The following is a 25609-nucleotide window of genomic DNA, read 5'->3' as shown; positions in this document are numbered from 1 at the left end:
GACATTTTATAGCATGTTGTCCATTTGTTCTTTTGCCAAAACAACACAGTGCATTCTCCTTTATCAGTACAAATATTCATAGCAGACAAAACGTCTATAAATGAAAACAGGAACGAAGACATACTGACATCAAAATAGCTAAACAAATTCAGCTTCCCACATACTTCGCACCTGTGGTCTCTGCTGTGGCCAACACTTTTACTCCCTTGTGGTTTAACAGATTTAACACAAACTTTACATTTTATTTAATCTGCCACTGAGAGGATGTCTGACCTGCCCCAACTTGGTGCGTGGAACATTTTGCTGGTGAAACAGGAGGATGGAATCGCTCTGTCCTTTCATTACTGCCTCTGCAGCACTGTCAAACAAAAATGGCAAAATTACAACTTAAAAGGTTACGGCAAGTTCATTAATAAGATGAAAAAACGTTACATCTCCTCTTCACATGTGAATAATCACCAGGATGTCAGGCCTGCAAATACTTCTCACCTGTTGGCTAGGCTGGTTGTGAAAACATACACCACTTGCTGTGAAGGCTGAGGTGGCTCTGCCTTTATCCCTGGTCCCACTCCACATCCCATTACTGGACCCACGGGTTCAGACATGGGCCTTGTAGACAGGCGATCAGAGAGCCCTTGTATAGGACCTGCCAGCCCACGCTCCCCTGTGAAAAATCCGCAACACACTGGTTTAATTAGTCTAAAGTGGTATCCAGGTTTATAATTGCAATGTCAAGTAAATTCTTTTGGCTGCAACAACTAAACACTAGATGGAGCTAAAACACATGTAAAGTGAAATCATTTGAAAGGGAAAGTAAAGCACTCCAAGCTGACATTCTCTTCCTTTCAGCATGTGTGCTGGATCTGAAAACAGCTATGGATAGTTTACGGCTTTAACTCTGTTAACCCAGAGAAAATGTGGCAGGGGATTTCTTCATGTAAGTCATGCACCCTTCACAGTTGTGGTCACAATGACACTACTGTTAGTGGGGACTGTGCAACATTCAGGCGACAGCAACCTGCAATGTTTTCCCCCTCTGTGGAAGTAGACAGACTTACGGAGGGTCGCAGTGTGTGGCTTGTCTTCATCTTCCTCAGTGTCAGGTCCAGAGCACCATTCATCTCCACTGTATGGCTGCTTCTTCTCCAGAACACAGCGCCGCTTACTGCGCATAACACCCTCTACAGGATAATACACATACATCAACAGTTGGAGAAGATCTGTCATTGTATTGTCACTTTTAAGGCTATTACCAATGTTATTTTGTTTTTACATTCACCACTAATGATTAATAATAAATAAATCACCAATCTAAAATCATCTCTGTATTTTCAAGGCCCAGAAGCTCATGTATTACTAATCTGTTGTATTACAGTTTGCCTTATAGTTATAGAATCCCAACTGCCTTGTTTTATGTAAGACATGACTTTAAATATGCAATATTCGAATATTAAGTATCAATATTTTGATATTTTTGACAATGCTAATTACCACTTCACATATTGGACAAGTATACGCCGATCCCAATATTCTGGGATACGGCAATAATGTAAGCCAATATATTGGTTGAGATCTAGTAAAAAGTAAAAGTCATTATGTAAAATTGTGGATTACGTTATCCATGTTCTGTCTCTGTGACACACATTTTTAATAACTTTGGCAGTCTTCAAGGGGCAACTTGGGTAAATGCATGCACCAATGCCTGAACCATCCCTTTTGCAAATACACACCCGCTGTTCTGACCACAATGTATGCTTATACAAAAATGTGCTTCTTTTGCCTGTGCAAAAAAGTCAAACATTATTTCAACCTGAAATAAACTGAGCTGACTTACACATTTATTTTCTTAAAATTATTAACATATTTTACACAAGTGATGCACAAATATCTAAAATGACAGTAAAAATAAATCATTGCAATCATTTTCACTTCTGCTCATCTCAATTTCGTTTTTCTTTTCACGACAATGTGCCCTGCATGCTAATCAAATCTGCAGATGCAATGTTTCATATGTGCTGAGCCTTCTCACATGGCGCAATTAAGACTTAGTTGATGCACGAGCTGCTGTGCTCCGGTGGGTGCAAACAGCTGCACGAAATATGCAGCAGCTTTAACACTTCCAGAAGGCAACCTGCAGTGGAGGAGGCTGAACCAATTTCTGACAGCAAATACAACGGTTGGTTTAAAACTACAAATGATGACAGGAAAGAAGAAAGTACACTGGCAATATCCCTGATTACTGTCACATATTAAGAGAAGCTTTATAAACAAATCAGTGAAGATTTTTCAGGTTCATTAATCAACATCTCACTGACTTTGTGGCAGAGAGCTACCTTCTGATAAACACATCAGATGAGCTTGGGTAACCACAGACTTTTAAGGCTGCGAACGTACAGTAAGGAAGGAAGGAAGGAAGTGTGCAGTGACAATGCAGAGAGAACAGCAGAGGGAGGACTGCTACCTTTACAGAGCAATGCAGTAGAAAACAGCTGATCTCTTGTCTTGTCTGAATGTTTTTCAGCAGTTGTTTTATCTTAACAAGAAAGACAGCTATTGAGTCACGTCTGCTACCGTGTTCAAACTATTTGTTACAGACAAGATTTTGTCAGTTTGACTGCGGAGTGATTTGGAGTAAAGAGGAGAGAGGCTGGCATTTCATTTTGAGTGCACTTTTCTTTTTCTACATGCAGAAATTAGATCACAGCGAGACAAAAACAGGCAGACAAGAGTGTGTTTGGGTCGAGGTCAAACGATGTTTCCCTTCAAGTGATCCACCCTATCTTTCATTCTCTCCATCTGTCTGCTTCCGTCACTCTTTGTGTTAGAAACACATCTGCCTCTGAGGGTGTCAAGATGTGTGTGTTTTTGTGCGTGAGTGTTTAAAGAGGAGGTTCAAGTCATCTACAGGAAGCCCAGATGAGTTTCACATAATCAAATTAATGTCATCTGCAGCCAAACGCTCACGTGACCACACAAACCCACACATAAGCAACAGCAAACAAATGCACATCAAACACTTTGTACTGAAACGCACAAAACACAAATGTTTACCAAAACATTCACAAAAAGGGTTTTTTTCTTCCCACCCACTCACTGTCTCCCACTCTAATAACAACTTCTCAAGGCTTAATAAGTTTTAGCAACCTCATGACATGACTACAGAAAAGCCCAGATGCTTTTTCGTCTGAGACACGTAACTGCAGTGCAGGCATGGCACAAACTATCAAAAGCCAGGGGGAAATTCTGACGCTTCACTGAAAGGTCAGGGCATTTCAACAAGAGAGAAAACAAGTTCTGCTGTCCTCTCAGTCCTAACATTCACTTCCTGCTGTGGAGGAGGTGAATGCACATAATCTGGTATTTCGGGTTAAGATTAGGCTGATAGGAGGGTAAAGGAAGTGAACTTCTGCATACTTAGAATAGAAACCCTCAGTCTATATGTCCCAGATGCTGACACAGTTTCCTCTGTGTGTGCATGTCTTACCTCCTTTGGCATCTGTCTCCAGGGCTGGAGGAATGGCATTTCTTGATTCGCCGGAGTCAATGGAGACGCTCCGCTCGCGTTTGGATTTGGTTTTCAGCATGCCTCCAACGTTGCTCACTGATTGGCTGACAGCCTTCAGCCCAGGGTTGCCGGGGGAAATCTGGTTGGTTTTGACTCCATGGCTGCCGGCACCCACGCCCTTTGGACCCAGGTGGCTGGCAGCTCCCTGCTGCTGCTGCTGCTGCTGCTGCTGCTGAGCCTGCTGGTTTATACTGGGCATCTGGGATCGGCTGTCACCGGTGACCTGCTTGCCATGATTGGCCAGTTTATTGTCCTGGTGCATTTGATTGGCTGGTGATTGAGGTGGAGGTCTGGTATGGAGAATAGCTGTGCCTGTTTGTCAGTTGAGCTCACATCGCTAACAGGCGACACTGATGGAGGGAAGAAAAATCATGATGAACAGCAAATCAGACCAAAGTTCTGTAGCCGAGGGCTGTCACAATATCAGATATTCACTACCTGATTATTCTGCAGCAAAGAATTCACAAAAATTATCATATCTACAGAAAATACAAAATACAAAAACCTCCAACACTGGCAAGCTAATTTTTTTCAGGTGTGGGTAGAATATCTTGCTCTCTTCTATAATTTCCTCAGACATGATTATGATTACTAGTCAGAGTTACACTAGACCTTTAATTTTTTTTTGGCCCCTTTTCTAATAGCTTTATTCGACAGAAGATGACAGGAAACAGGATGAGAATAGGGGGATGAAATGTAGCAAATGGACACAGGTCAGCTTAAACCCTGGGCGTCTGCGGCGAGGACACGGACTCTGACTCTGCCACTGCAGTACGTGGAGCCCGCGCTCTAACAACTGAGCTACCAGGGCGCCTAATATAGTCTACAATTAAACAGCAATAAAACATAAAACACAAAACCACAATGATCTATAATGATTTGTCCTATCTGCCCACACACAAATGCTGCAGAGCATTTAGTCTATTCTGACCTCCTTTTCATTCTCTCGTGGTGTTCATGGTGCTCCTGTGTGGCAGGCTGCAAGTTGCTTGGGCTAGGTGTCACATTGACAAGTGGTGCAGCCTTGCAACTTACACTAAAAAGTTGGAATATTTTCACTTTTATGCGAGTCAAAAAACTTGTCGAAGAGCATGCACTGTACCGCAGGAAAACATTCGTTTGCTGGAGACACGTGTCAGTGAGATGGGCTGCCCACTTAAACTTTTTCTACCATTCTGGTTTGTAACAGCTTGAGATTTTTGGCTGTTGTATCTTCCATTGCTTGACAGTTAACTGTTGTCCTGCAGACCTCAGCTGCAGAAGGCTTACATGTTGCATCGTTGCTTGCTGTTTTTTTATCATCATCATCATCATCATCATCATCAACATGGCCCAAGGATGTCTGCCTCACCTTCGACATTTCAGTCTTGCATTAAATGCTGTTGTAGGAGTGTGTGGTGTTTGTATGTCAGGCTTTGCTTATTCAATATGCTATGAATTTATTTGGCATATTTTCTGCAGGACATTTTGGTCATTGATATTTTCATCTGCTGACCAGCTACACGTGATACCAACAATTACATAATGTGACATTAACCCTGGCTGTGTAGCAGTCACACACTGTGGTAGAACCTATCCAGTTAGTTACTGTGTCTTGTCAGGAGGCAATCAGCATTAAGGTGCATTTCGGCCATCCTCTATGACAAAAAGAGAACTGAAGGAAACGTTTATGTTTACTAAATATTATCAGAAGTGTATTTTTAAAATAATATCAGCATTTCCTTGTTAAATATCAAAGATACCATAAATATCTATACCATGACGCACCTATTTGGGCTGAAAACTGAAAGACAAACTCAAACTATTTTCTCTACAAGGCCTGATCTAGGAGTTAGACACATCTGGACAGTTTATAAATACATAGTTTCATAGTTTCTATATCTATTTTGGATTATTAGAAAAAAATAATCCATATATTGAGGCTGGATGATTAGCAACACACTACGGTCCAGGTCAGGCCTCTAAAAGCAAACTTCTCAAACTGTTCACTCACCTCATCTCACCCAGACGCTCAGCTGAAACACTGCCATGCTGTTCTCCAGGACACTTCACTGACCACACATGGACCTGGGGGAAACCAAGACAGTAATATCATCAGTGGATGTGATAGCAACCTTTACAATCGGTGCTATCTGCCAGTGTGTGCGTCCTCAGGCTTTGGGTCAACATCGACTTCATGAGCAAAGACGGAAAAGAGAGACAAGATGCCAAAAGATTGATAACAGACCAAGGCCAAAGAGACAGTGTGAGGTAACTGTTCCTTTAAGGGAAAGAGTGCAACGACTGAGCTCGCGCTGGGGGAGGGACCTGCTACTCAGAAGTAGCTCAGCAGTGTTTTAGGTCCCTCCTCCAACCAAACACTTTGCAAACCACAAAAACTCCACCACACATTCCACAACACTGTCTGTAGCAATACCTGTCTCTCTCTCCCTCACTCAGAGAGACTCTTCCTCTCGGTTTCACACTTTGACTTTAGGCACTAATGGGCAACAACTCATTATCAGCCCATTACAGATTCTATCTTAGGACTATTTAGATACACCACCAAAACAAGGGTTTGTCAGCATTACTTGCATTTGTATTTAATCTATTTTAGTGTGACCAGAGACTGGGCTATACCTCAGCTCTCAGGTATGTACTTCTAGCTTTATCTGGTAATGTTGGGAGATAAAAACAGCCCTTAATCAAGCAGGATTATCAACATTAAGAATGGAGGACACTTCTACGTACATGAGGCTTCATTCTGGGTTCAAGTCCATAGCTGCAAGCTGACGCCCTCTTGACATCGCCACCTGCCTGTGTCCATAACCCCAAGCTTCTGATTTTAACCTCTGCAACTGGGGTGTGCCTTTCTGTGTGTTGAAGAATGTGTGTGCCGTCTACAAACCAGTTGTGCACCAGTTTTCTTGACTTCTATCCCACAAAAGCTGCTCACACACAGAGCATTGAGCACTTCTTCAGAATTTGCAGGTCTGAACAAGACCCTTCCACACCTGTTGCTGGCGAACAATGGGTCAAAACAGTCATCGCAGCTTGTTCAAAAACACCTAGCTGAGATATCTGGCAGACATAATGCCGATCTCATGTAAACATTTCCACTGGTGTCCATTTTTGGCCGATGACACAATCCCACCGCAGCACACGGCGTTCTCAGTCAGGTCAGCTGTCCCGCTCTGACAGAACCATCTGCACCACTCACTCACCTTGACAGGTAATGGTAAACACAATGCTGTAATTAGTCATTAACTAACACAGGCTCAAGTCTGCACAGAAAGGCGCCTTGTTTGCTGGCTGAGGACTTCATCACTCATTAACTCAACCGGGGACAGTCAGACGTCGCTCCTGTTGACAAAGTGTGACTCACATGCTTTGTGCAACACAAAGTGGAGGCAGACTAATCATATGGTGAGTCGGTGACCTTCGAGTGGACGGTTTTGAAGAGACGGGCCTATCTAAATCTAGTCTGGTAGATATCCCGGAGACACCCTGTCATTTCTGCTGTAGTTGATTTGATCAACAAGAGAAAAGTCTGAAGAATATTGAGTCCAGTTTCGAGTGGAAAACTTTGAAGTACATACAAGTCATTGAAGTGTAAATGTTGTGTCTCACTTGAACATTCTGTAAACCTGGAGTTAGGCCTTGCACTACTATTATCCCCACTCTGTGCCACGTGTATGGAGCCTGTATTTAAGTAATCAGCCACGAGGAACATTACAGTGACTTTAGAAGAGTGTTTTCAGGCTGGAGGAGATTTTCTTGAGAGAGTTCTGAGGTGCTGTGAAGTGGTTATACACCAATGTAAGAAAATCATTACAACTATTCAAAGCAATCCGCCCTTGATGAATATTACAGAATGTAACAAATGTTATTCCTTGACCTTCGTGGATAGTTTCTAGACAAGGTGCCGGTGTGACTAGCAGAAATTTTTGGTTAGCACATTAATGTTTAACTGAGCTGTTGTGCGGTCACATCTCTTAAACAAAGCAGGTTTCCCAATTCAAGCCAAGTATATTTGTACAGTGCTGTTTACAGGCTGCAAATGTTATTTTGAAGAGTCTCAAGACCCAGTTTGTGTTGCAACATCTGGAGAAAAGTGCTTCAGACAGGAGAATACAATCAAAAAACATTACCTGTAATGAGAGTTCATTTTAGATCAGACCTATGACAAAGAGAGTCTGGCTCAAGATTAAAAAAATAGTAATCTAAAGTAATTATTAAATTGGGTACGCAAATTAAGTAATTTGAGGGTACAAGTTATTAATCTGAGGTCTATTAATCCATAAATCTCTTGTCACAACTTCATTACACAAAGGTGATCTCCATTCATGCCATGATGCAAATTATCAAAACAACTGGTTACACCACTTATGGCTTATTGTGTCACAGTCAACAGTGTGGACTACTTATGTACAATATATACATATATTGTACTGTATATATGTACTTACTTTAAAGTGACTACAAGGAACTTTCAGTTTGTTGATCCTAGCAGCCCCTTTTGACGAAAGCTGTACCACAGCCGCGCCTGCTGTGCGTCTATTTGTTCTGGACGTTAGTGAAAGATCAAGATCGTGATGAGGTAATGTATTTAGGGGGCCAAGGGAAAGCGTATGCAAGCATACGTGTTTCCTAGGACCAGCGGTGCTAGGAACCCTATTGTAATTGTAAAGATTTTTATTTTTATTTTTCTCCGGCTAAAAGTGGTGCTGCAGGCTAAACCGTGCAAGGGAGGGCGGTGCAATTTTGAGGGTTGGTCTAGAATCCTGCGAATATCTCAGACACAAAAAACTACATATGTCCGCCTGCAGGGGGCGCTATAACCTAGTAGGGGTGGTTAATCGGCCCAATTTCCCGATTCGATTTGATTCCGATTATTGAAGTCTCGATTCAATTACAAATTGATTTTCGATTATTAACGATTATCGATTATTGATCTTCCATTTAACATCAGTCAGCTGCTGAATTATTTTACTTATCTTTTGACTAACACCTCACAGCACCTTCAATATTGTATGGTGTAACAGTAATATCAAAATTATTATTTTAAAATTTGTTTTAAATGTAGTGTTTCACTGTTAAAAGAAAGCTGCCAAGCTCAGCAGCCGGACTCATGTTAGAAGCATTGTTGGTGACGAGAACCAGGGTGTGTTTCTCTATTCCCCACTCGTCTGCCATTGCTTTGAGAAACTCACACATATTTGCGCTTGTGTGGCTATCATGCATAGCTTTTGTCTGAAGTACGTAGGACATTAGCTTCCATTAACTGCTGACATAATGAGCTGTAATGGTCACATATGAGACTGTAGCTCTGGATGTCCAGGCATCGCAGGTTATTGCTACCCTGTGAGCAGAGTTGAGGGACACTTGCATGGAAAGGTTTGTCTCCTTGTAAAGATTTGGAATCAATTTAAGTGTGAAAAAGCTCCAGGATGGAATAACATATCTTGGCTCCAGACTGTGGACCATGTCACGGAAGCCAGTAAGAGGAGGACTCCAGTTTGTATTACTATTTCAAAAAAAATAAATCATTTTTTTAATCGATTTTTGGAAATGTAATAATCGAATTATAATCGTCAATATTATAATCGCAATTAATCAATAATCTATTTTTTTCACCACCCCTATAACCTAGGCCAATATGTTTTTGCCTATAAGTCCCACACCGTATGTCGCACATTCAAAAACCTTGAATCCCCAGATTCCCTGAATGGAGCTGAATCACTTTGCGATTGGCCACACCCACTTCCGCCTAGAAAGTTTTTTCGCTAAATCGCAAAAACTGGAAAACCTACTTTTTCGACCTCCTCCTTGGGATTTTGGCCCATCTGCGTGAAACTTGGCACGTACACTCTTCAGCTAGACCTGATCTAAAGTTATGAAAAGATTTTTGCTCAGTCAAAAAATGCGTAAATTATTAACGAACAAATTTCTGTAGCTAGCTATAAAAATGTAAACTGTTTGATATCTCGGTCAAACTAAATGCGATTAACACCAAATTGGAGATCCTTGGTTGCCATGAGATTGGGAAGGGATGAGCCGAATTTTACGAATTTTAGCCACTAGGGGGCGCTTAAAATATGGGAAGTTTATATCACTTGAACGGCTACACTGATTTTTACAAAATTTGGTCGGTATGATATAGGTCCAATCCTTAGGACATATCTTGAGGGTGGTCATGACTGGTCAATGTGGGCGTGGCTTATTACAACAAATCCAAATCGGCACACATTCAGCCTTTTGCACTTCCCATTACAGCGAATACCACGGCTCAGACGTTGGCCTGTGTCTTCACTTTTGCCCCGAGCCCGTCATCCTTTGGGCCAACTTCCGTGGGCTCCGCAGTGCGCTCGGTCCGAGTCACGCGGGGGGGCTTGGCCCCCGTTCATAACTGCTTGCAGTTGTAGTTATATTTGACTTTATATGTGATATATGTGATTGGACCAGAGCACAGGCATTCATTTACTTAACTATATAAAAATAGCAGTCCTTTCATTGAAGGTCTCGTTTGGTGTTAGAGGTCATTTATAGTCATCATGAGACACAAGACTGTTTCATAAACACTTCAAACTTCCTCATAGTTACTTTTAAAACATTTGCTTTCACTTTTACTTGAAGGTCCTTTCTTTCTGAACATTAGTGTAAAAAAATTAATTTATTGCTACAAAACGTAACAATACCAAGGGATTTAAAGGAACAGGTCACCCAAAAAAATTAAAATTCAGTCATTTTCTACTCACCCCCATGTCAGTGAAAAATCAAGTGAAGTAAATGACTGAATGTTCATTTTTGGGTGAATTGTTCCTTTTATACATATTAAGTACTGTTTATTGTGCAGCAGTACAAAAGCTGAATCTGACTGGGACGTTCTGCCATCAGCTCTCATTTTTTGTTTAAAGAGGGCGTCGAATAATCAGAGACACCATAAGTGCCAACACTACACTTAATTGGTGTCATCTGCATTCATTACATCCTGACCTCAACACACACCAGCATAACAAGACATTTAACAGCCAAGACTGAGGAATGATTAGTGCTTAATTATGGTGACATTTGAATGATGGAATTAAATCAAATCAACCTGGCTGCTATGCAATTAATCTGTAATAAAATTGGGGTTGTAAAATCAAAGTTAATGTCCCTTAGGGGAGGTGTTCTCCCATTCCCTCCCAGTAATTTCTGCCAAAGCAGGTTTGAACGCTCATTTTCAGCCGAGCTTTTGTGTTCATGTTGACAAGGTTGCAGCTCTCCATCTGGCCTCCCAGACTGTAGCTTTCCTGATCAAACAAGGTCTCCTGCAGTTCTCATCTAATGGTTTAACAACTTCTCAATGGCAAGAAAATATGTTGCTCTCGTATATTTGTATCTGCACATCCAAAATGTCAATTTAACTCTTTAAGTCTGTTAACCATTCGATTGGAAAGGAATCGGGTAAAATGACCTAGGATACAAAAAAAACAAAATAAGCCTTACTGTGCAAAATAGCATGGTGACACAGTTTGGAAAAGTACAAACCACAGTTTAGCTTGTTATATAAAGGGTACAGAGTGTGCAAAGTGTACAGGGACTGACTAACACCCCTGGCATCATCTATGCTGACTTGCAGGTGACCAGTTACTGAGAAAACGCATGAAAAAGACACCATGTTAATCATTCCTCACAGTGCTAAAAGCTTGAAAAATAATTACAGCTAAGACATCTGATCAGTAGATAAGACATTAACCTGCAGGCTCACAGAAGCTAGATTAAAATAATCGCATTATTCATCGTAGGTTGCAACCAGATGGGTGCAGAGCTGCCGAGTAAACCTGCAAGTCCCTTTATAAAGGCTTGCTCTGTTCAAGCTGATGAAATACTCAGATTTTAAACTGTGTGCCATCACTATTTCATGATGAAGGTCACAGATGCTGAGCCTGTTATACGGTGCTATGGCTTAAAGTAACAACAGTGGTAATGTGTGGATGAGATGCTGAATGATGCTGAACCTCCTCCGCAGTCCTCCAGAGAAGAACCAACAAAAAAGATGAACATCATGTTGTGAAAGACTGAGAGGCGTCAGACCTCTGGGCAGAAACAGACCAGAGTCTCCTACTTGTCTGCTGAAATGGTCTGCTCATGCTGCTGCATGGGTTTTTATGTATCAAACCATGTGCACAAATTAGTAATTCCCCATAAATTATAAATTTGTGTGCATGAATTAGAAGAATAGAAAGAATCTGCCACCGTGTACAACACACTGAAGGGATGTCACGGATTATACAGTATTCAACAGCTCAAGTGCATCCATGTATCTCAGGGAATTCAACTGTATTAAACCCATTCAGATGGTCCATGACCTTACAACCCTCACCACCAATGCACTGCATTATACTGTAGTGAATGAATCCTTCCTTCATGAAGGTTAGAATGTTCAACTTTATGGTTATTTTGAAGCCTGCAATTTATGGTGCTGTTGAGTCATATTCCCACGTGTCACTGAAGATAATAAGATGGAGGGCACAATCATCAAGAATATTTGTAAGATGCTGAAAAGGTGCAAGCTACATATTCTAACTGTTAAAACAATTTTTAAGTTATTTCACTATAACCTTGAATATCCAAGGCCAAATATGTAACAATCAAAGTCCTAACCCTCCCTTTCACTATGTTTTGTCTGCCAGTGGGCACAAAATCTCCTGGTGGAGGCTGACTGGTGATCCACTCAGGCTTGCAGCCTGGCACCATTTTCTGTCTGCTTTCATGTCTCCATTATAGACTAAATTAATGAATCAACTCTCTTTTGTCCTGTGTTGTTTAGTTACCACACTGGGGAAAACAGAAACAATCCAATTGTCTTCGCAACAGCAGTGCAAACAATTATTCCGCTTCAATGCATTATTAATCAAGAGTTTAACAGTCATAAACTCTGCTAATCTGCTTCAGCAGGGCTACGTGAGTTTGGACTGATCAGGCTCATACTGGACTTACAGGAAACAACTCAACAAACTGTCATCAGATTTTGATTCAAATACTGCTCAGAAGTACATGAATCACCTTTTCCCAACGTCAACCACCCAGCTTGAAGCCAATATGAATCATTCAGACAAAAACAGAAATACAGCAATCTCTCAATTGAAATGAACATGTGGCAGAAATATTTGGAGTTCACGTTGGACCAAATCAAATCACTGGACAATTGTAGAATCAAAGTTAAAAACTGCTTGTGAAAAGACATTTTTTAACACCTTAAAAGGCTCCATAGTAGCCAGTTTCTATTTTTTCAGTACGTATAGTGAATTCAAAATGTTTCAAGACTTTCTGATCAAAGTGGAGTCAATGTAAAAAATAAATGTCTGAGTTGGAGGAGGAGAGATAATCACTGTTTGCTACGGCTGAATTCTCTGGTGCCTTCAGATAGAACAAAAAAGTTATTGTCTCACAGCTACTTTACAAAGTGAGGTGTGTGCAGTTAAAAAAACATGTTCTTATTCATGAAAGATTTTTACTGCTGATGTTCCTGACGTGCCCATCATGAATCACTATACCAAAAGTGTATCCAGTAAAATGTCCAACAGACACCTGTTGATTATGTGGAGAAGTTTTTCTAATTACGGCCGTCCCACCGTGCATTCACACCTTCATTACTTTCTCGCTTCAAAGAAATTATCGACCTGATTCTCAACCATTCATTTTAATGGACTCAAAAACAAATCAGTGTGTGCCCATGAGACGGACAGCCAGCGGAGACACTGAAAACAAAGATATTAGGGCTGGTATTATTACGTTCAGGCCCTGATGTACATTGTTTTGTTATATTGCCTTCTTTCAAGTATGTGAGATACTAATTTGGCATTTAATCAAACATGTTGAGCTGCTATCCAATCAACAAACGTGTTCGGGTACAAAATGTTCTTCAGTTGGCTTTCCTCATTTGACATTTTCACTAGTTGTTTGGGAAACAAATTCAATTTAACAGTTGGACCTTGTCCAATCACTGCTCCAAACAAATTAGGGAAATAATTCAATGAGTTTTAAATCCCATAGCATGTGGTCTTTACACATAATGCCAATTCATTTAGAGTTGTGATGAGAAGTACATATACACACAAAGCGGGCCAACACACACAAACACACACCCCTGCATTCCTTTAACGTCAGTGGAAACAAACATCAGTGTTCTCAGTCCGGCCTGAGGGTTTGATAAATGATTTAAATTAATTTGCCATTTAGTGTGAAAGAAATACTGATGTTCCATTTGTTTTGTTCAGATGAATCCAGGGATCTTGTATTCTAAGAAACTCAGATTTCGTAACTGCAGGGTGTGTGTGTGTGTGTGTGTGTGGATGTGTGGATGTGTGTGTGTGTGTGTGTGTGTGTGTGTCAGTATGCCTACGGTAAGAGGTTGAGCTCCTATTTAGTCCCAGTGGGTCACACAGTACTCTGTATTTTTAGAGCGAGCTGGTATTAATAGACCCAGAGAGCCCTGGGAAGTCAGGGCCAACAGTGAGAACAAAATACTAAGCCAAGTCCAAAACACAGATGCCACAGTGCTGCTCTGTGGACCGACACCAGTAAACACTGAGGCCAAACTGTTTAACAGAACTGATGAATGAATAATGTGTGTGACGCAGGAGCCTACACAGCTACACAGTCGAGACTTTTTTTTTTACATCAGCTGCTTCACAAACTGCATTTGCACATGGCGCCAGTCGAAATGTAGCCTAAGAGAAGGCAAATAAGTTAAACGAGCTTGGACACTCTGTACTCTCACTTAGGACAAGGCCACAGCTAACACAACATGTATGACTTGACAAAATAAATCCTCTGTGAAGGCCAGTTCAGCATTGAACCATGTCCTTCCAGTGTCTATCAAGTTCTTCTTCAGTTTTTATCAACTGTTATGATAATCTGAGAGGACCGCCATGACCAGTGTTCATGTCAGGTTCACCAGAGGACATTAGCTGGGTTGAGTTAGCTTCAGGTCATTTGTATCTAACGTTTATCAAGGTTCAATTCAAGAACATCAACTATATTGAGCATTTTTTCCAATTATCAGAATCAGTGCTGTTTAGTCTGATAACCACTAAAAATGTTTTATTTAAAAATGTCCTGGTTTGGCTCTGTTGCAGGCGCCTCTCTCTCTCTCTCCGTCTGTCTGTGGTCACCACCACCTTCAAACTTGTTACAAAGTTTGGTTTCCCAAATCTGTCACGAGTAAACACTTTTTCCCCAAAAAATCCAAAACAATAAAGGATCTCTGAAAAAATGAAACAAATCCAACATCTCCACACTCTTGACGTCCGTTGTCTGTATTCATGCACACGGTTTTCTCCAACAAACAGTGCCCTATAACTATAAAGGGCTTTTAAAGATTAGTCAAAATATTTTCAGGTAACAATGCCAATCAATTCTCAATCACACTTTGTTTCCATAACCGTCTTCACTACAAATGAGTTCTCACCACCTGAGATAAAACTTTCAACTCAACCACATCATGATCAAAATATTCCCATCTTCATCTCAGTGTCTAGCCAACATCTTCATGAATGACTGCAAAAGTACCTTTTCTAACAAGTCTGAAATTATGTGTCAGGACTGTGCACTCCGGAAAAATAATAAACTAGTTGTTTTTAAAGAGATGAAAAAGTCCCCGATACTGAGATTCAAACTGTCAAGAAAAAATGACTCAGAAATTCAAGAAAGCTCAGTTTTATCCAACAGAGTCCTGTGTCCTGTACAATAAAATGTACCCAAGAGGGGAATTAAGCATATGGTCAAGTTTGAAACGTTCATCTATTTCGACTGTTAAACTTTATTAATTATGGATTTTGTTTGTTTTTTTAGAAAAACTACTTATGAAACATGTTTATCAGTGTTACACAATGCTTCGCAAAAAGGTGAACATACAACCCCAGTTCAACGCAACATGCTCACATAAAGAACACAACACACGTCTGACGGGCTTTTCCCTCGCCTACTTTTATGTCACACTCATGTCATGTGGGTTATGTGGCTGCTGTAATCACTCCCTTCATGTCCACACACAAAGCTTTCAAACAAGCCCAAAATTGTCACCCTTATCACCACCTTCCACTGTCACAGACATTGTTCTACATTTGTAGTACATACAGTGTTTCACAGAGTTTGTACGGCTGAATCTACCCGTGGGCCTTCATTGATGCATTTTATGTGTCAACTTTTGTGAGAGGTGACGTGAAGCAGACAGTTTTGATCTCTCGTTGTTGAAAAGTAGACTAGCAGCGACAAAGGGTGACTGTTGCATTCCCTCATTTCTCCTTCATCTTGGCCAAAAAGCTGCGCTTGAACGCACCACAAAGATGGTGGACAAACAAGCTTTTATTATCTGCGCCTGCGTGAAGGTAAATACCTCTCTGCTGATATACAAACAGTTGTTATGATTAAGGAGCATTTTCTGACACTGCTCTTGATAATATAGCTGTTCCCAATGGAGAATATGTCTGATAAAAAGCTGAAAACTGCTCTGGCGAAGATGCAGAATAGTGGATATTACAGCGACGGACTCGAGGGGCTTTCCTTTTCTTTTTACGTTCGTCTTTCCTGTATGGTGCCGCTAACCTGAACGGCCAATGGGAGGGATTTTTCTAACCAACAAGCCGCCACTGATTCTACATGCTCAATCAGCCAAAATGCGTCAGACAAAGACTGTCCAGTACCAGCACTGCGGGACACACCGCACAGACTGAGGCACAGAGCTAACAGCTACAGAGCTAATAGAGCTAACAGCTTAACACACAGCAAGACTGAGAGTCACTGTTCAGAGAAACACTAAGCATTAAACACAACAGGTTTATAGTAAATAACAGCACTGAAGTACAGTTTGGAAGTGAAAGTACTTTGAATTCTAGTACTTTTAAGTTACAACTATAGATGTCAATAACAAAGTAAAGAAACAACATTATGAGATTAGGATGGTTTAAAATTCTGTTCTGGATGGTTAGAATTGATTTTCAGGACAATTCCAAGTCGCTCATGAAAGAGGTTACTCTGGAGCCATGCCTTATCACATCCAGCTCACAACCCGTTCAGACGAAGCAGCAATTACACAACTGAAACTGAAGAAAGGACTCTCAGTTTCTTTGCAGAAACACAGAAGTATAACAGCACAAGGAGTGGTTGATATAAGGAGTTTATAACTGTGTGTGTTTAAGTCGTACATACAACTATTTAATCCCATATTGAAAAGAACTCAACACAATACATTTCGAACATCACAACTGACACTCCTCTGATCTGAAATCTGCACTGAGCCTTGTAAAAATCCCTGCACTACATTCTCGAGAGGCTGAGTTGAATTTTAAAGAGGACAGTTCCGTCAGCTACTGTATTGATTTGCACAGCGTGAAACTTTTAGAAAAAACCAACAAGGACGATGACAGGCGAGCTAGAGATGTTTACTAGAGATTACTTGGTTTAGAGATGTTAAATAAGATATCAAGCACCTGCCAACATTCACTCATGGAAAACCAACCTAGCACGATAATAAGAAGCAGCGTCTAAGTGACACACACCGGTACATTATTAATGATTATTAGCAGCAGCACCCAATAAGTTACAGCCCTCAGATTCTCTTTGAGGAATAAGGTTTTAGATTTTGCGGGCTTTGGTTGGAATCAGACAAAACCAATGAGTGAAAAAAAATATTTCCCTTCTTACCAATGTGACAGCTGAAGGGCACCTCTTTGAAAAGCACCAATCATCCATGTCTGATAAGACAGCAACTGTTTCCAAACTATGAACTGAGAAAATTCTATTGATCCTGGAGACATGATTTGGTGTTGATGCAGCCGGTGAGAGTGTTGCTTGCACAGAGGCAGCAGATCCAAAACTCGTAACTTTTAAGAGGAGAGGTGGAGACTATATTCGTATGCTGTCAGAGGCTGTAGGCAGGGAGAGGACACAACTGGAACTCGTTCAAAAGTCTCGCAGGAGGAAAGAAAAAAAACTTAGTATACTGCATTTTTGTCATTTTTGGTCAGAGCATTCAAGTATAACAAATAGGCTGGGAAACCCAGTCTGTGGGTTGTTGACCGCATTCAGCCCAATACCCATATTTATTGCTTGATTTTTATTAGTCCCTTTCATAACATTGTTTTTTTTTCTTCTCCTTTCCTTCAATCACAAGCGTGTTCGCCTCTCCCAACATGCACTTTGTTTTTCTGCAGCCTGGTGTTGGAGGAATGTATCAGACTACGAGCATAACAAGAGGTTACCTCAGGTCAGCATTCATTTGAATAAACATCTAAAAATGAGAAGGATTCAGCTGAAAAAAAAAAAGGTATTTCTACTTTTGGAGAAGTTAATCCACAAACTCTGATCTGCTGCTCCTTCTGCACTAACAGTTCACATACTTGTTGGGGGTAAACTGCAGTGCATTGTGGGACAGTACACAGGTGACGAAAAAAATCTGCACACTAGGGGGGTTGTGGCAGGTTGCTGTGGCAACAAAACATGTCACGGGGCTGAGTAAATATAGGCTAACCAGTAGGCGATGTGCACTGAGAAGGCCTGCAACACAGGAAAGGCCACAGAAGAAAGAAAAACAGACATTTGTGAAGATCTCAAAGCTCTGCCGTCTTTTGATGAAACCACCCTCGCTGAGCAGTGATGACAAAAGAGATGACCTGAGATGTACCTTTCTTTTTACACCAAGGGAAAACATTATGAAGCAGACAAAAAGCAGTGAGCTAAGCAGCGGATGAAAAATTATATGTTGGTGAAAGTTTAAGGCTAACTAATTTAATGAAACCACGACCACGTATGATAAATATGTGCATCACTCAAGGTGGATACTGCATTCTTATGTGTTATATGTGATCTGGAAAAATGTGAGCAATTTACACAGAACTTGTTGACTATTTCAGACAAACACCTTCTCAACAGAGTGAAAATTAATTGGTAAGAAGACTGTAGGCACCTCGTCCACGGTTTAGCCTCAGCTCAGCTCAGCTCAGCTCAGGGGCTCATTTTGTACAGAGGGTCAAGGGTTGTATCCTTTCCAACACATTCTGGGAAGAAGGCCAAGTAGAGCAAGAAAAAAGACCTAACTGCAGCCTCAGTGCAGGCGTTACAGAACAGAAGCAGTCGGAAAACGGAGGACTGACGGATGGAAACCATTCAGTGTCAAGATGAACACACACCGACCAGAAGACGACCAGGCTGTCCGACCAGATACGGTGTGACAGGTTTTCCCCATAGGTCAAAAGATCACCATCAATGAAAAGAGTTAAAGAATGCACTCCACACATGGTGCACTTTATTAGAGCTGCACTGATGAGTCAGCCAATCACTCAGTAGATTGACAGAAAACTACATTTTTAAATCGATAGTAATTTTTGGTATAAATATGGCTGAAAATGCTGCTTTCAGCCTGTCAAATATGGAGATGTTTTTGCTTCTCTGTGGTTCATATCATATTGAACTGAATCTTTTGGTTCTGGACTGCTGGTCAGATAAAACAAGACATGTAGAACCATCACATCAGATTTTGAGAAACTATGATGGACATTTTTTTTTTTACTATTTTCTGACATCTTATAGACCAAAAATGAATCAGTTACTGTTGAAAAATTATCTGCAGATGCAGCGATAAACAATCAGTGGGTTTGTGGACTACTTTCTGGCTGAAACTGTTGTTTCCCTGGGGAGCATTCAGGGTTGTAAACAGCCTCGTTTTCCCAAAACAACGCTGAACAAATCATAAACAGTGACCGGCCAACATAACCCGACCTTCACTAAAATAACTTACCCCAACATTAACCCAAGTGAGGGACAGAAGGACTGCAATTAGAGATGTCCAATCCACAGTCAAACTTAGATATCACCCTACTATGACTTTAAAAAGTGGTAAAGGTAGAAATAAAGGGCAAATGTTATCACCTGAAGAAATGATGAAAGCTAGGAGAAACTTAAAAGGGACAGTATAATCAAAAATACATATGTTTTCCTCCTTCCTGTAGTGCCGTATTTACATCATGTTTGCTTTATGTGGGTTGAAATGTTTTGGAGAAAGTACTTCATCAGTAAAGTAACCAATCTTAATTTGAAAGTAATGTTCTTCACCTTACTTTTGGGTGAAACATTGAGATTGTTTTGCATATTCTAATAATACATACCAACTGTAAGTGATGGTATGATTACAAAGCATAGGACAAGACAGCTTAAGAGGATCGAGGTGGTGACAGACGCAGCATCCGGATGTATAATCCCAGTTAGAGCCTGTTTGTTTGTTTGTGTATTTGTATGTAATACAATTTGCAATACACCCTACTTAGAGGGAATAATGGTGTACTCTGTTGGAGCCACACAGAGCTCCCTGAGACCTCCGCAAAGATCAAATACTATTGTGCATTCATACAGCAGACTGTACAAGTCAAACACGCCTCTGCCAAGTTGTGGGGAGTTGAACATTCACATACCAGGAAGTAACTTTCTCTAGTCAGTGTATGGAATCAAAATGTTGTGCATTGTTTCTCTAATTGTTGGATTTTTAACACTTTTTTAAAAACTTTCTATCAAGTTTGTTGAAGGATCGTCCACCACTTCCTTGACGTATTTGATTTTTGTTACTAACCTACAATTGCTATAGCAGAAATGATTTTAAGATAGAGTGATATAAATCCAACTGACTCTTACTATAGTGATTTAAATATTCAAATTTGGTATCATACTGAGTAATCTGACAAGTATAAGGCACTTTAAAATGCAATGCGAAGCGCAGCCTCCTCAAGAAGACTTGTGATTGTTATCTCTTAACATGTAAAACGCAGTCATAAGTTCCCACGATAATACACTCTGTTTGTGACATTGCTAAGAAGGCTTTCATTGGTTGGATGTGATCAAGAGCCTCATGGTAAAGGAGGAACGTGGGCTCAATTCTCACGGAGCCTGTAATCCCACCTACGGTCGGTTTTGTATGTGGAAAAGTTTTACTTTGATGCATTTTCCTGTTTGAGTCATCTAGTCGAACACTGACGAGTTTCAAAAACTTGTAAACAAAACTCCCACAGGCCCAAAAGTATGTCATTCTTCTGGATATTAAGACAATATGGCAGTACGACGGGGGTCAAAACAAATCAGGACTCCTCTCCCTGTGACTGGGATCACGTAATATTCACTGGGCTCTTCTCTTCTCTTCTTCACATAAGTTTTGAGACTGCAACAATTAATCAATAAGTTGATGGGAAGAAAATTAGATGCCAACTATTTTTTATAATCGATTCAGTAATATTTAGAGGTAAAATGTCAAATGTCAAAACAAATCTTTAGGATTTTCGGACTGTCTGTTGGACAAAACAATCAATTTGAAGACATCACTGTGAGCTCTGGGAAACTGTGGTGAACACTTTACACAATTTCTTGGCATTTTCAAAGTTTTGATTAATCGATTATTTTTCTTAACAATCTGGTAATTCTTAGATAATGAAAATAATCATTAGTTCCCAGCTGTAATCTTAATCTTCTAAGTATACACTAGACTCATCTTGTTACACAAGGCCTTCCGGGCATAACTAAGTGCTGACAAACAGAGGTGAACATCCGACCTCTTTCACCCATGTCACGAAACTGTGTACAGTATCTGAGGGTTAAATCCTGTAGTTGGTTCATATTACATTCTCACTTCTAACAAGAACCACGAAGTGCCGTCTCACAAGGTCTTAGTGTGGTAACCTGGTGCACACCGGAGATCAAATGCTATTGTTCACATCTGAATGGACAAACTGAGGTTAAAAAACGCCTACTCTGACAATTCCTGGTGTGACTAAATATAAGAATGTAATTGGCAAGGCTGCAGACCAGCCGCAGTGTGGACAGAGTACTTTTGTCAGCAAAAACTGTATGCAAACATATGCAAAAGACGAGCTCACAGAAAGGCACAGAGCTACAACAGACACTGGGATAATAACGCACAACTGTCACAAAAATGCCTAGCCTAACTGCTTCTATTTAAGGATTACACCGAGGCCTTTTCCTTTTTTTTTTCCACTAGGCCTATAGAGTCCGTTACTTAAGTGTCTTCGTATTCTGTCGTGTGGAAACGTTCTCAATATCACATTATTCTTTCATAGCTCACCTTAGCGGTGCTCCCTGTAACTCACCCCAAAGTTCTCAGATCACCTAACCAGATAAGAAACACTTTGTCAGCAGCTCACCAAATCTGTCTCTGCTTGCACCGGAGCAGTTTGTGTGGACATGCAGCGGCTGCCACATGCCTGTTCATTCAAATCGACTCCGGACAAAACAAAAGAGGCAGGAACTTACTATACCATCATAGATACATCAGCCTTTGTATCGTGACTGCTGCAGCATCCCCTTTTATGTCACTTCTTTTATCCACTCAAGTCTTATTAAGGTTTCGTGGTCCACAAAACATTTCTGCATCTTCTCATCAAAACCGTTGCAGCATTCTCCTCAACAACTGAGGACGCTGGGGACTTATGATCTGCTATAATCCAAGTCTCCGAGATCACAAATTCATTTGAAAAGATATTATGTTCCCCCCTTATGTGCGGTCGAACTTGTAAACCCACTTCACATGGAATCTCAATTTGGGATGTCTGGGCTTCAAGAGACTTGGATTACCCTGAATGAGCTGTATGGAGCCATATATGATATTTAGGTTTTTCTTTAAACTTTAAAAACAAGTAAAAAATCTACTTCAGTTGTTCAGGAGAATGCTGCAGAGCTGTTTTGCTGTGAAGCTACAGATACATTTTGTAGACTATGAAACTTCACCCAACTTTTTATCAGCATGAGGGTGCATAGATAAAGACTAGATTTTATTTTTTTGGTTGAACTTATCCTTTAATACCGCTATTTGATAATGCACAGCCAAGAAACAGATGTAGGGTCCATGAAGGGAAGAGATCTTTTCCTCAGGTGAGATCCTTTAAGTAATAAACGGGAATATATGAGTAATATTGGCTAACGCATTACTAATAACATTTCAGTAATATGTTTCTCCAGTGATGTCATGTAACGCCTTATAACCTGCGTTACCGACCAGAGTGAAGCTTTTATTGTTGTTTACTTTAAGAACCCATCCACACCAACAGGACCATATTAATATAGGCTCTGTGTGTGTTTAATACAGCCGAGCCTATAAGTTCTTTGTTCAGTCTCTGTGTGACTGAAATGAGCCTAATAATGAAGCCTAATCCGCCGAGCGCCCTTTAATTTACATTCTTGAATCACATATGCATTCCTTGTTGTGTGCACTAAACTAAAAAGCCATAGACAAAGAGATTTTTGTCTTGTCATATCATCGTAAGCTACATTATAGAAGGTATAGGTCTATTTCATTTCATATGACTGAGCCTACAATTAAAATCATCCTTTACTTAAAAACATCTGGGCTATTTAATTGTTCTATATAGGTTACATGGGCATTTTGTTGAAAGTAACTAAAAAGTAGTGTAATAAATAATTAATACTCTACACAAACAGTCATAATTTAATTTAAAATATTACTTTAAAATAAAGGTAACTAGTAATATGTTGCATTTGGAAAGTAATTTGCTCAACACTGGTCCTGACATACTAGATTTACTGTTTCGCATGAGGTTTCAATCGTTATTCACTACAATAAAATCTACAGGGGACCACCTCATGACGAAACACACACAAAAACAGAATAAACCGGGCTCGTCTGAAGGCCCACAAGCCGGCGCCGGTCGACTGTCCTTTCTAAAACGAAAGCCAGGAGAGAAAAAGATGCTCTGAACTGGGAGATATTTCACTTCCAGCTGAAAGCAGCGCGCAGTGTGCTGTGGCTCTGAGAGACAATTCGGATCAAGTTGCAAACTCTGTTAGGCGCTATATATAGCTCACCAGGATATTGTAGATACACAAACAGCATGACGTGCCTGTGCGCGCGCGCACACACACACACACACAACAGGAAGAGAAAAGCTGTAGTATCTGTGTGTGTGTGTGTGTGTGTGTGATCAGGTTTAAGTGCAGCATTATCACACTATATTCAACAGGCTGAACTAGCAGGGGTCATGGGTTGTCATAAGGCTGAGACCACACACACACACACACAAAAACACGAGAGAGAGAGGGAGGAAGGAAGAGACAGGAAAAAGGGTGTGTGTGTGTGTGAGAGAGAAAGGAGAACACTTTTCACCAGCTTTATGTCAGCATTTAGCTATAAAACTATAATAACCTAACACTAATCTTAAATATTTGTATCAACATATTCATTTTGAAAACTAACTTTAACCAACACACACGTTTATAAACCTGTAGCGTGACGTCCAGCTCTGTACACCTCACTATGCGTGTGTGTGTGCGTGCGTGAATCACAGCGGGGCAGGAAATGACTTTCAAAATAATACATTTTGTAATAATTAAAACGTATATTTTCCTACATTCAGTTGACGTTGAGCATTTTTTTAAAAAAAGGAGTAAAGTGGCAGATATGAGTGTCGACCGCAGTCACTACATGTAGCTCTCCACATGCCCACGCTGTGTTGAGGTGACAGCCAGGTATCGTCACGCAGTCTGTCACCTCCTAACGGCTTTTAGCTGCTTTAGCTCACCTAACCGTCCGAAATTTAAAAAAATAAAACAACCAACGGCTGCTTTGGCTGCGTCCGTCCGTCACATTAGCTTCCTCACAAGCTAATATTAAGTCATTTTACATTCACATCTGGATTTGGAAATTGTGCGTTTTAAATGGCTGTGTGCGAAAGGGGGGAGGGGGGGTTTGAAAACGAGAAAGTGGAGCAAGCACCGCATTCTTGTGAGGAGAATTTCAGGACACATGCCCCTGGTGTGAACCCCGGCGCTCATGAGTGGGGAGACTTGCTGCGCCAGCCCAGGTCCACGGGGCTAACTTAGCATGCTAATTCATGTCTTCAGCTAGCTCCTCTACTTGCTTGTAAAACTGACGTTGACGTAGCACACATCTGCAAGCGAACCAGTGCTAGCTAACGGGGATTTTGAACTTTAGTTACTGCCTTCGCTAGCGACCCCGAAGACTTAATAAGAAAAAACGGAAGAGAAAGTTAACACGAGTCCCGCACGTTAAAGACGGCTCCGTTAAATACGCGAACAAGCTAGCAGTGCTCCGGCAGGGTGACAGTGTTTTGGGGGAAATGCTGTGTACTGTACCTGGTGTCTGAGATCAGAAGAGGCCGATGTCAGGCAGGACTGACGGCCAGTCGACATTCCCCGGAGTGGCCGCTGCCGCCACCGCTTGCTCCGCTCGCCGTACCACTGCGCAAGATGGTCCCGATCCCGATGTTTGATAAGACAGAAAAAAAAGGAAAGCTGGTGCAGTTTTGACGTTTGAGGGTTCAGATGGTGATAAATAACACGGCGCGTCTAGGTTGAAGTTTCGCTTGAAATCAGAGGACGCGTCACCTTGCAGCGGTTCATGACTCCCACTATTCAAGATGTAGAAGGGCAGGACGTTGCATTTCTCTGCGAGTCCATATCACTCCCAGCCGCTGACGATAATTAGTGTTGGCCACACGGGCATCCGTATGTCACTGTGCTGATATGTCACACTGGACTCGCGTACTGCTCGATTATTATTTTTTTTTTTATCACAAATTATTTACAGTCTCCACATATTCATCCTAATATTCTCAGATAGGGATGATGATGAAATTTGATCGGGCTATGTATCTTTTATTTTTTTTATTTATTCCCCTGGAAGTCGAGTCAATCAATCAAACTGTAAAAAAAACAAAAAACAGATATGACATGTTTTTTTGTTTATTTTTGTTTTTTAGATCCAGCAAATCAACCTTTACATCTCACATGTTTTCGAATAGAAGATGATCTTATGATTTCAAATCCCCAGAGGGACAACATCAGCAACACTATCCCAGACGCTTTTACAGGGTTTTCTTTATGGGGGTGGATTCATTATAAAGTTACTCAAGAGTGAAGATCCAGTTGTTGCTCTTCTCAACCTGTTCTCTTTTTTTTTTTTTTTTTAGTTGAATACTCCCTCTGGTGGTTTGGGTAGCAAGAAGTAGGCTTGGCAAGCCATTCCCCTCAAGTGAACTTGGGGGA

At 40.9% G+C, this 25609-nt stretch overlaps 1 protein-coding gene across 3 annotated transcripts in view; it reads right to left on the bottom strand.

Annotated features, from left to right (window-relative positions):
- The window catches only part of bcl9l (bcl9 like), a 29975-nt gene extending 4886 nt beyond the window's left edge, over window positions 1-25089 (bottom strand). The window contains exons 1-6 of one of the 3 annotated variants that reach the window (XM_030395693.1): window positions 24698-25089; window positions 5559-5632; window positions 3485-3915; window positions 1059-1181; window positions 490-664; window positions 274-358 (exon numbers count right to left, since the gene is read on the bottom strand). In XM_030395693.1, the coding sequence (XP_030251553.1) occupies window positions 274-358; window positions 490-664; window positions 1059-1181; window positions 3485-3827 (726 nt within the window). In that variant the 5' untranslated portion in view covers window positions 3828-3915; window positions 5559-5632; window positions 24698-25089. Of the gene's footprint in view, window positions 1-273; window positions 359-489; window positions 665-1058; window positions 1182-3484; window positions 3916-5558; window positions 5633-17236; window positions 17356-24697 lie in introns of those variants that run through there. The other 2 variants (XM_030395703.1, XM_030395713.1) reach the window with 2 other exon arrangements.
- Between the last annotated feature and the right edge of the window lie 520 nt (window positions 25090-25609).

Source organism: Sparus aurata, chromosome 2 (assembly GCF_900880675.1).
Source record: "Sparus aurata chromosome 2, fSpaAur1.1, whole genome shotgun sequence".
Taxonomy (NCBI): Eukaryota; Metazoa; Chordata; class Actinopteri; order Spariformes; family Sparidae; genus Sparus; species Sparus aurata.
The sequence above is the reverse complement of the archived record's forward strand: the minus strand, read 5'-3'. Positions and strand labels throughout refer to the sequence as shown.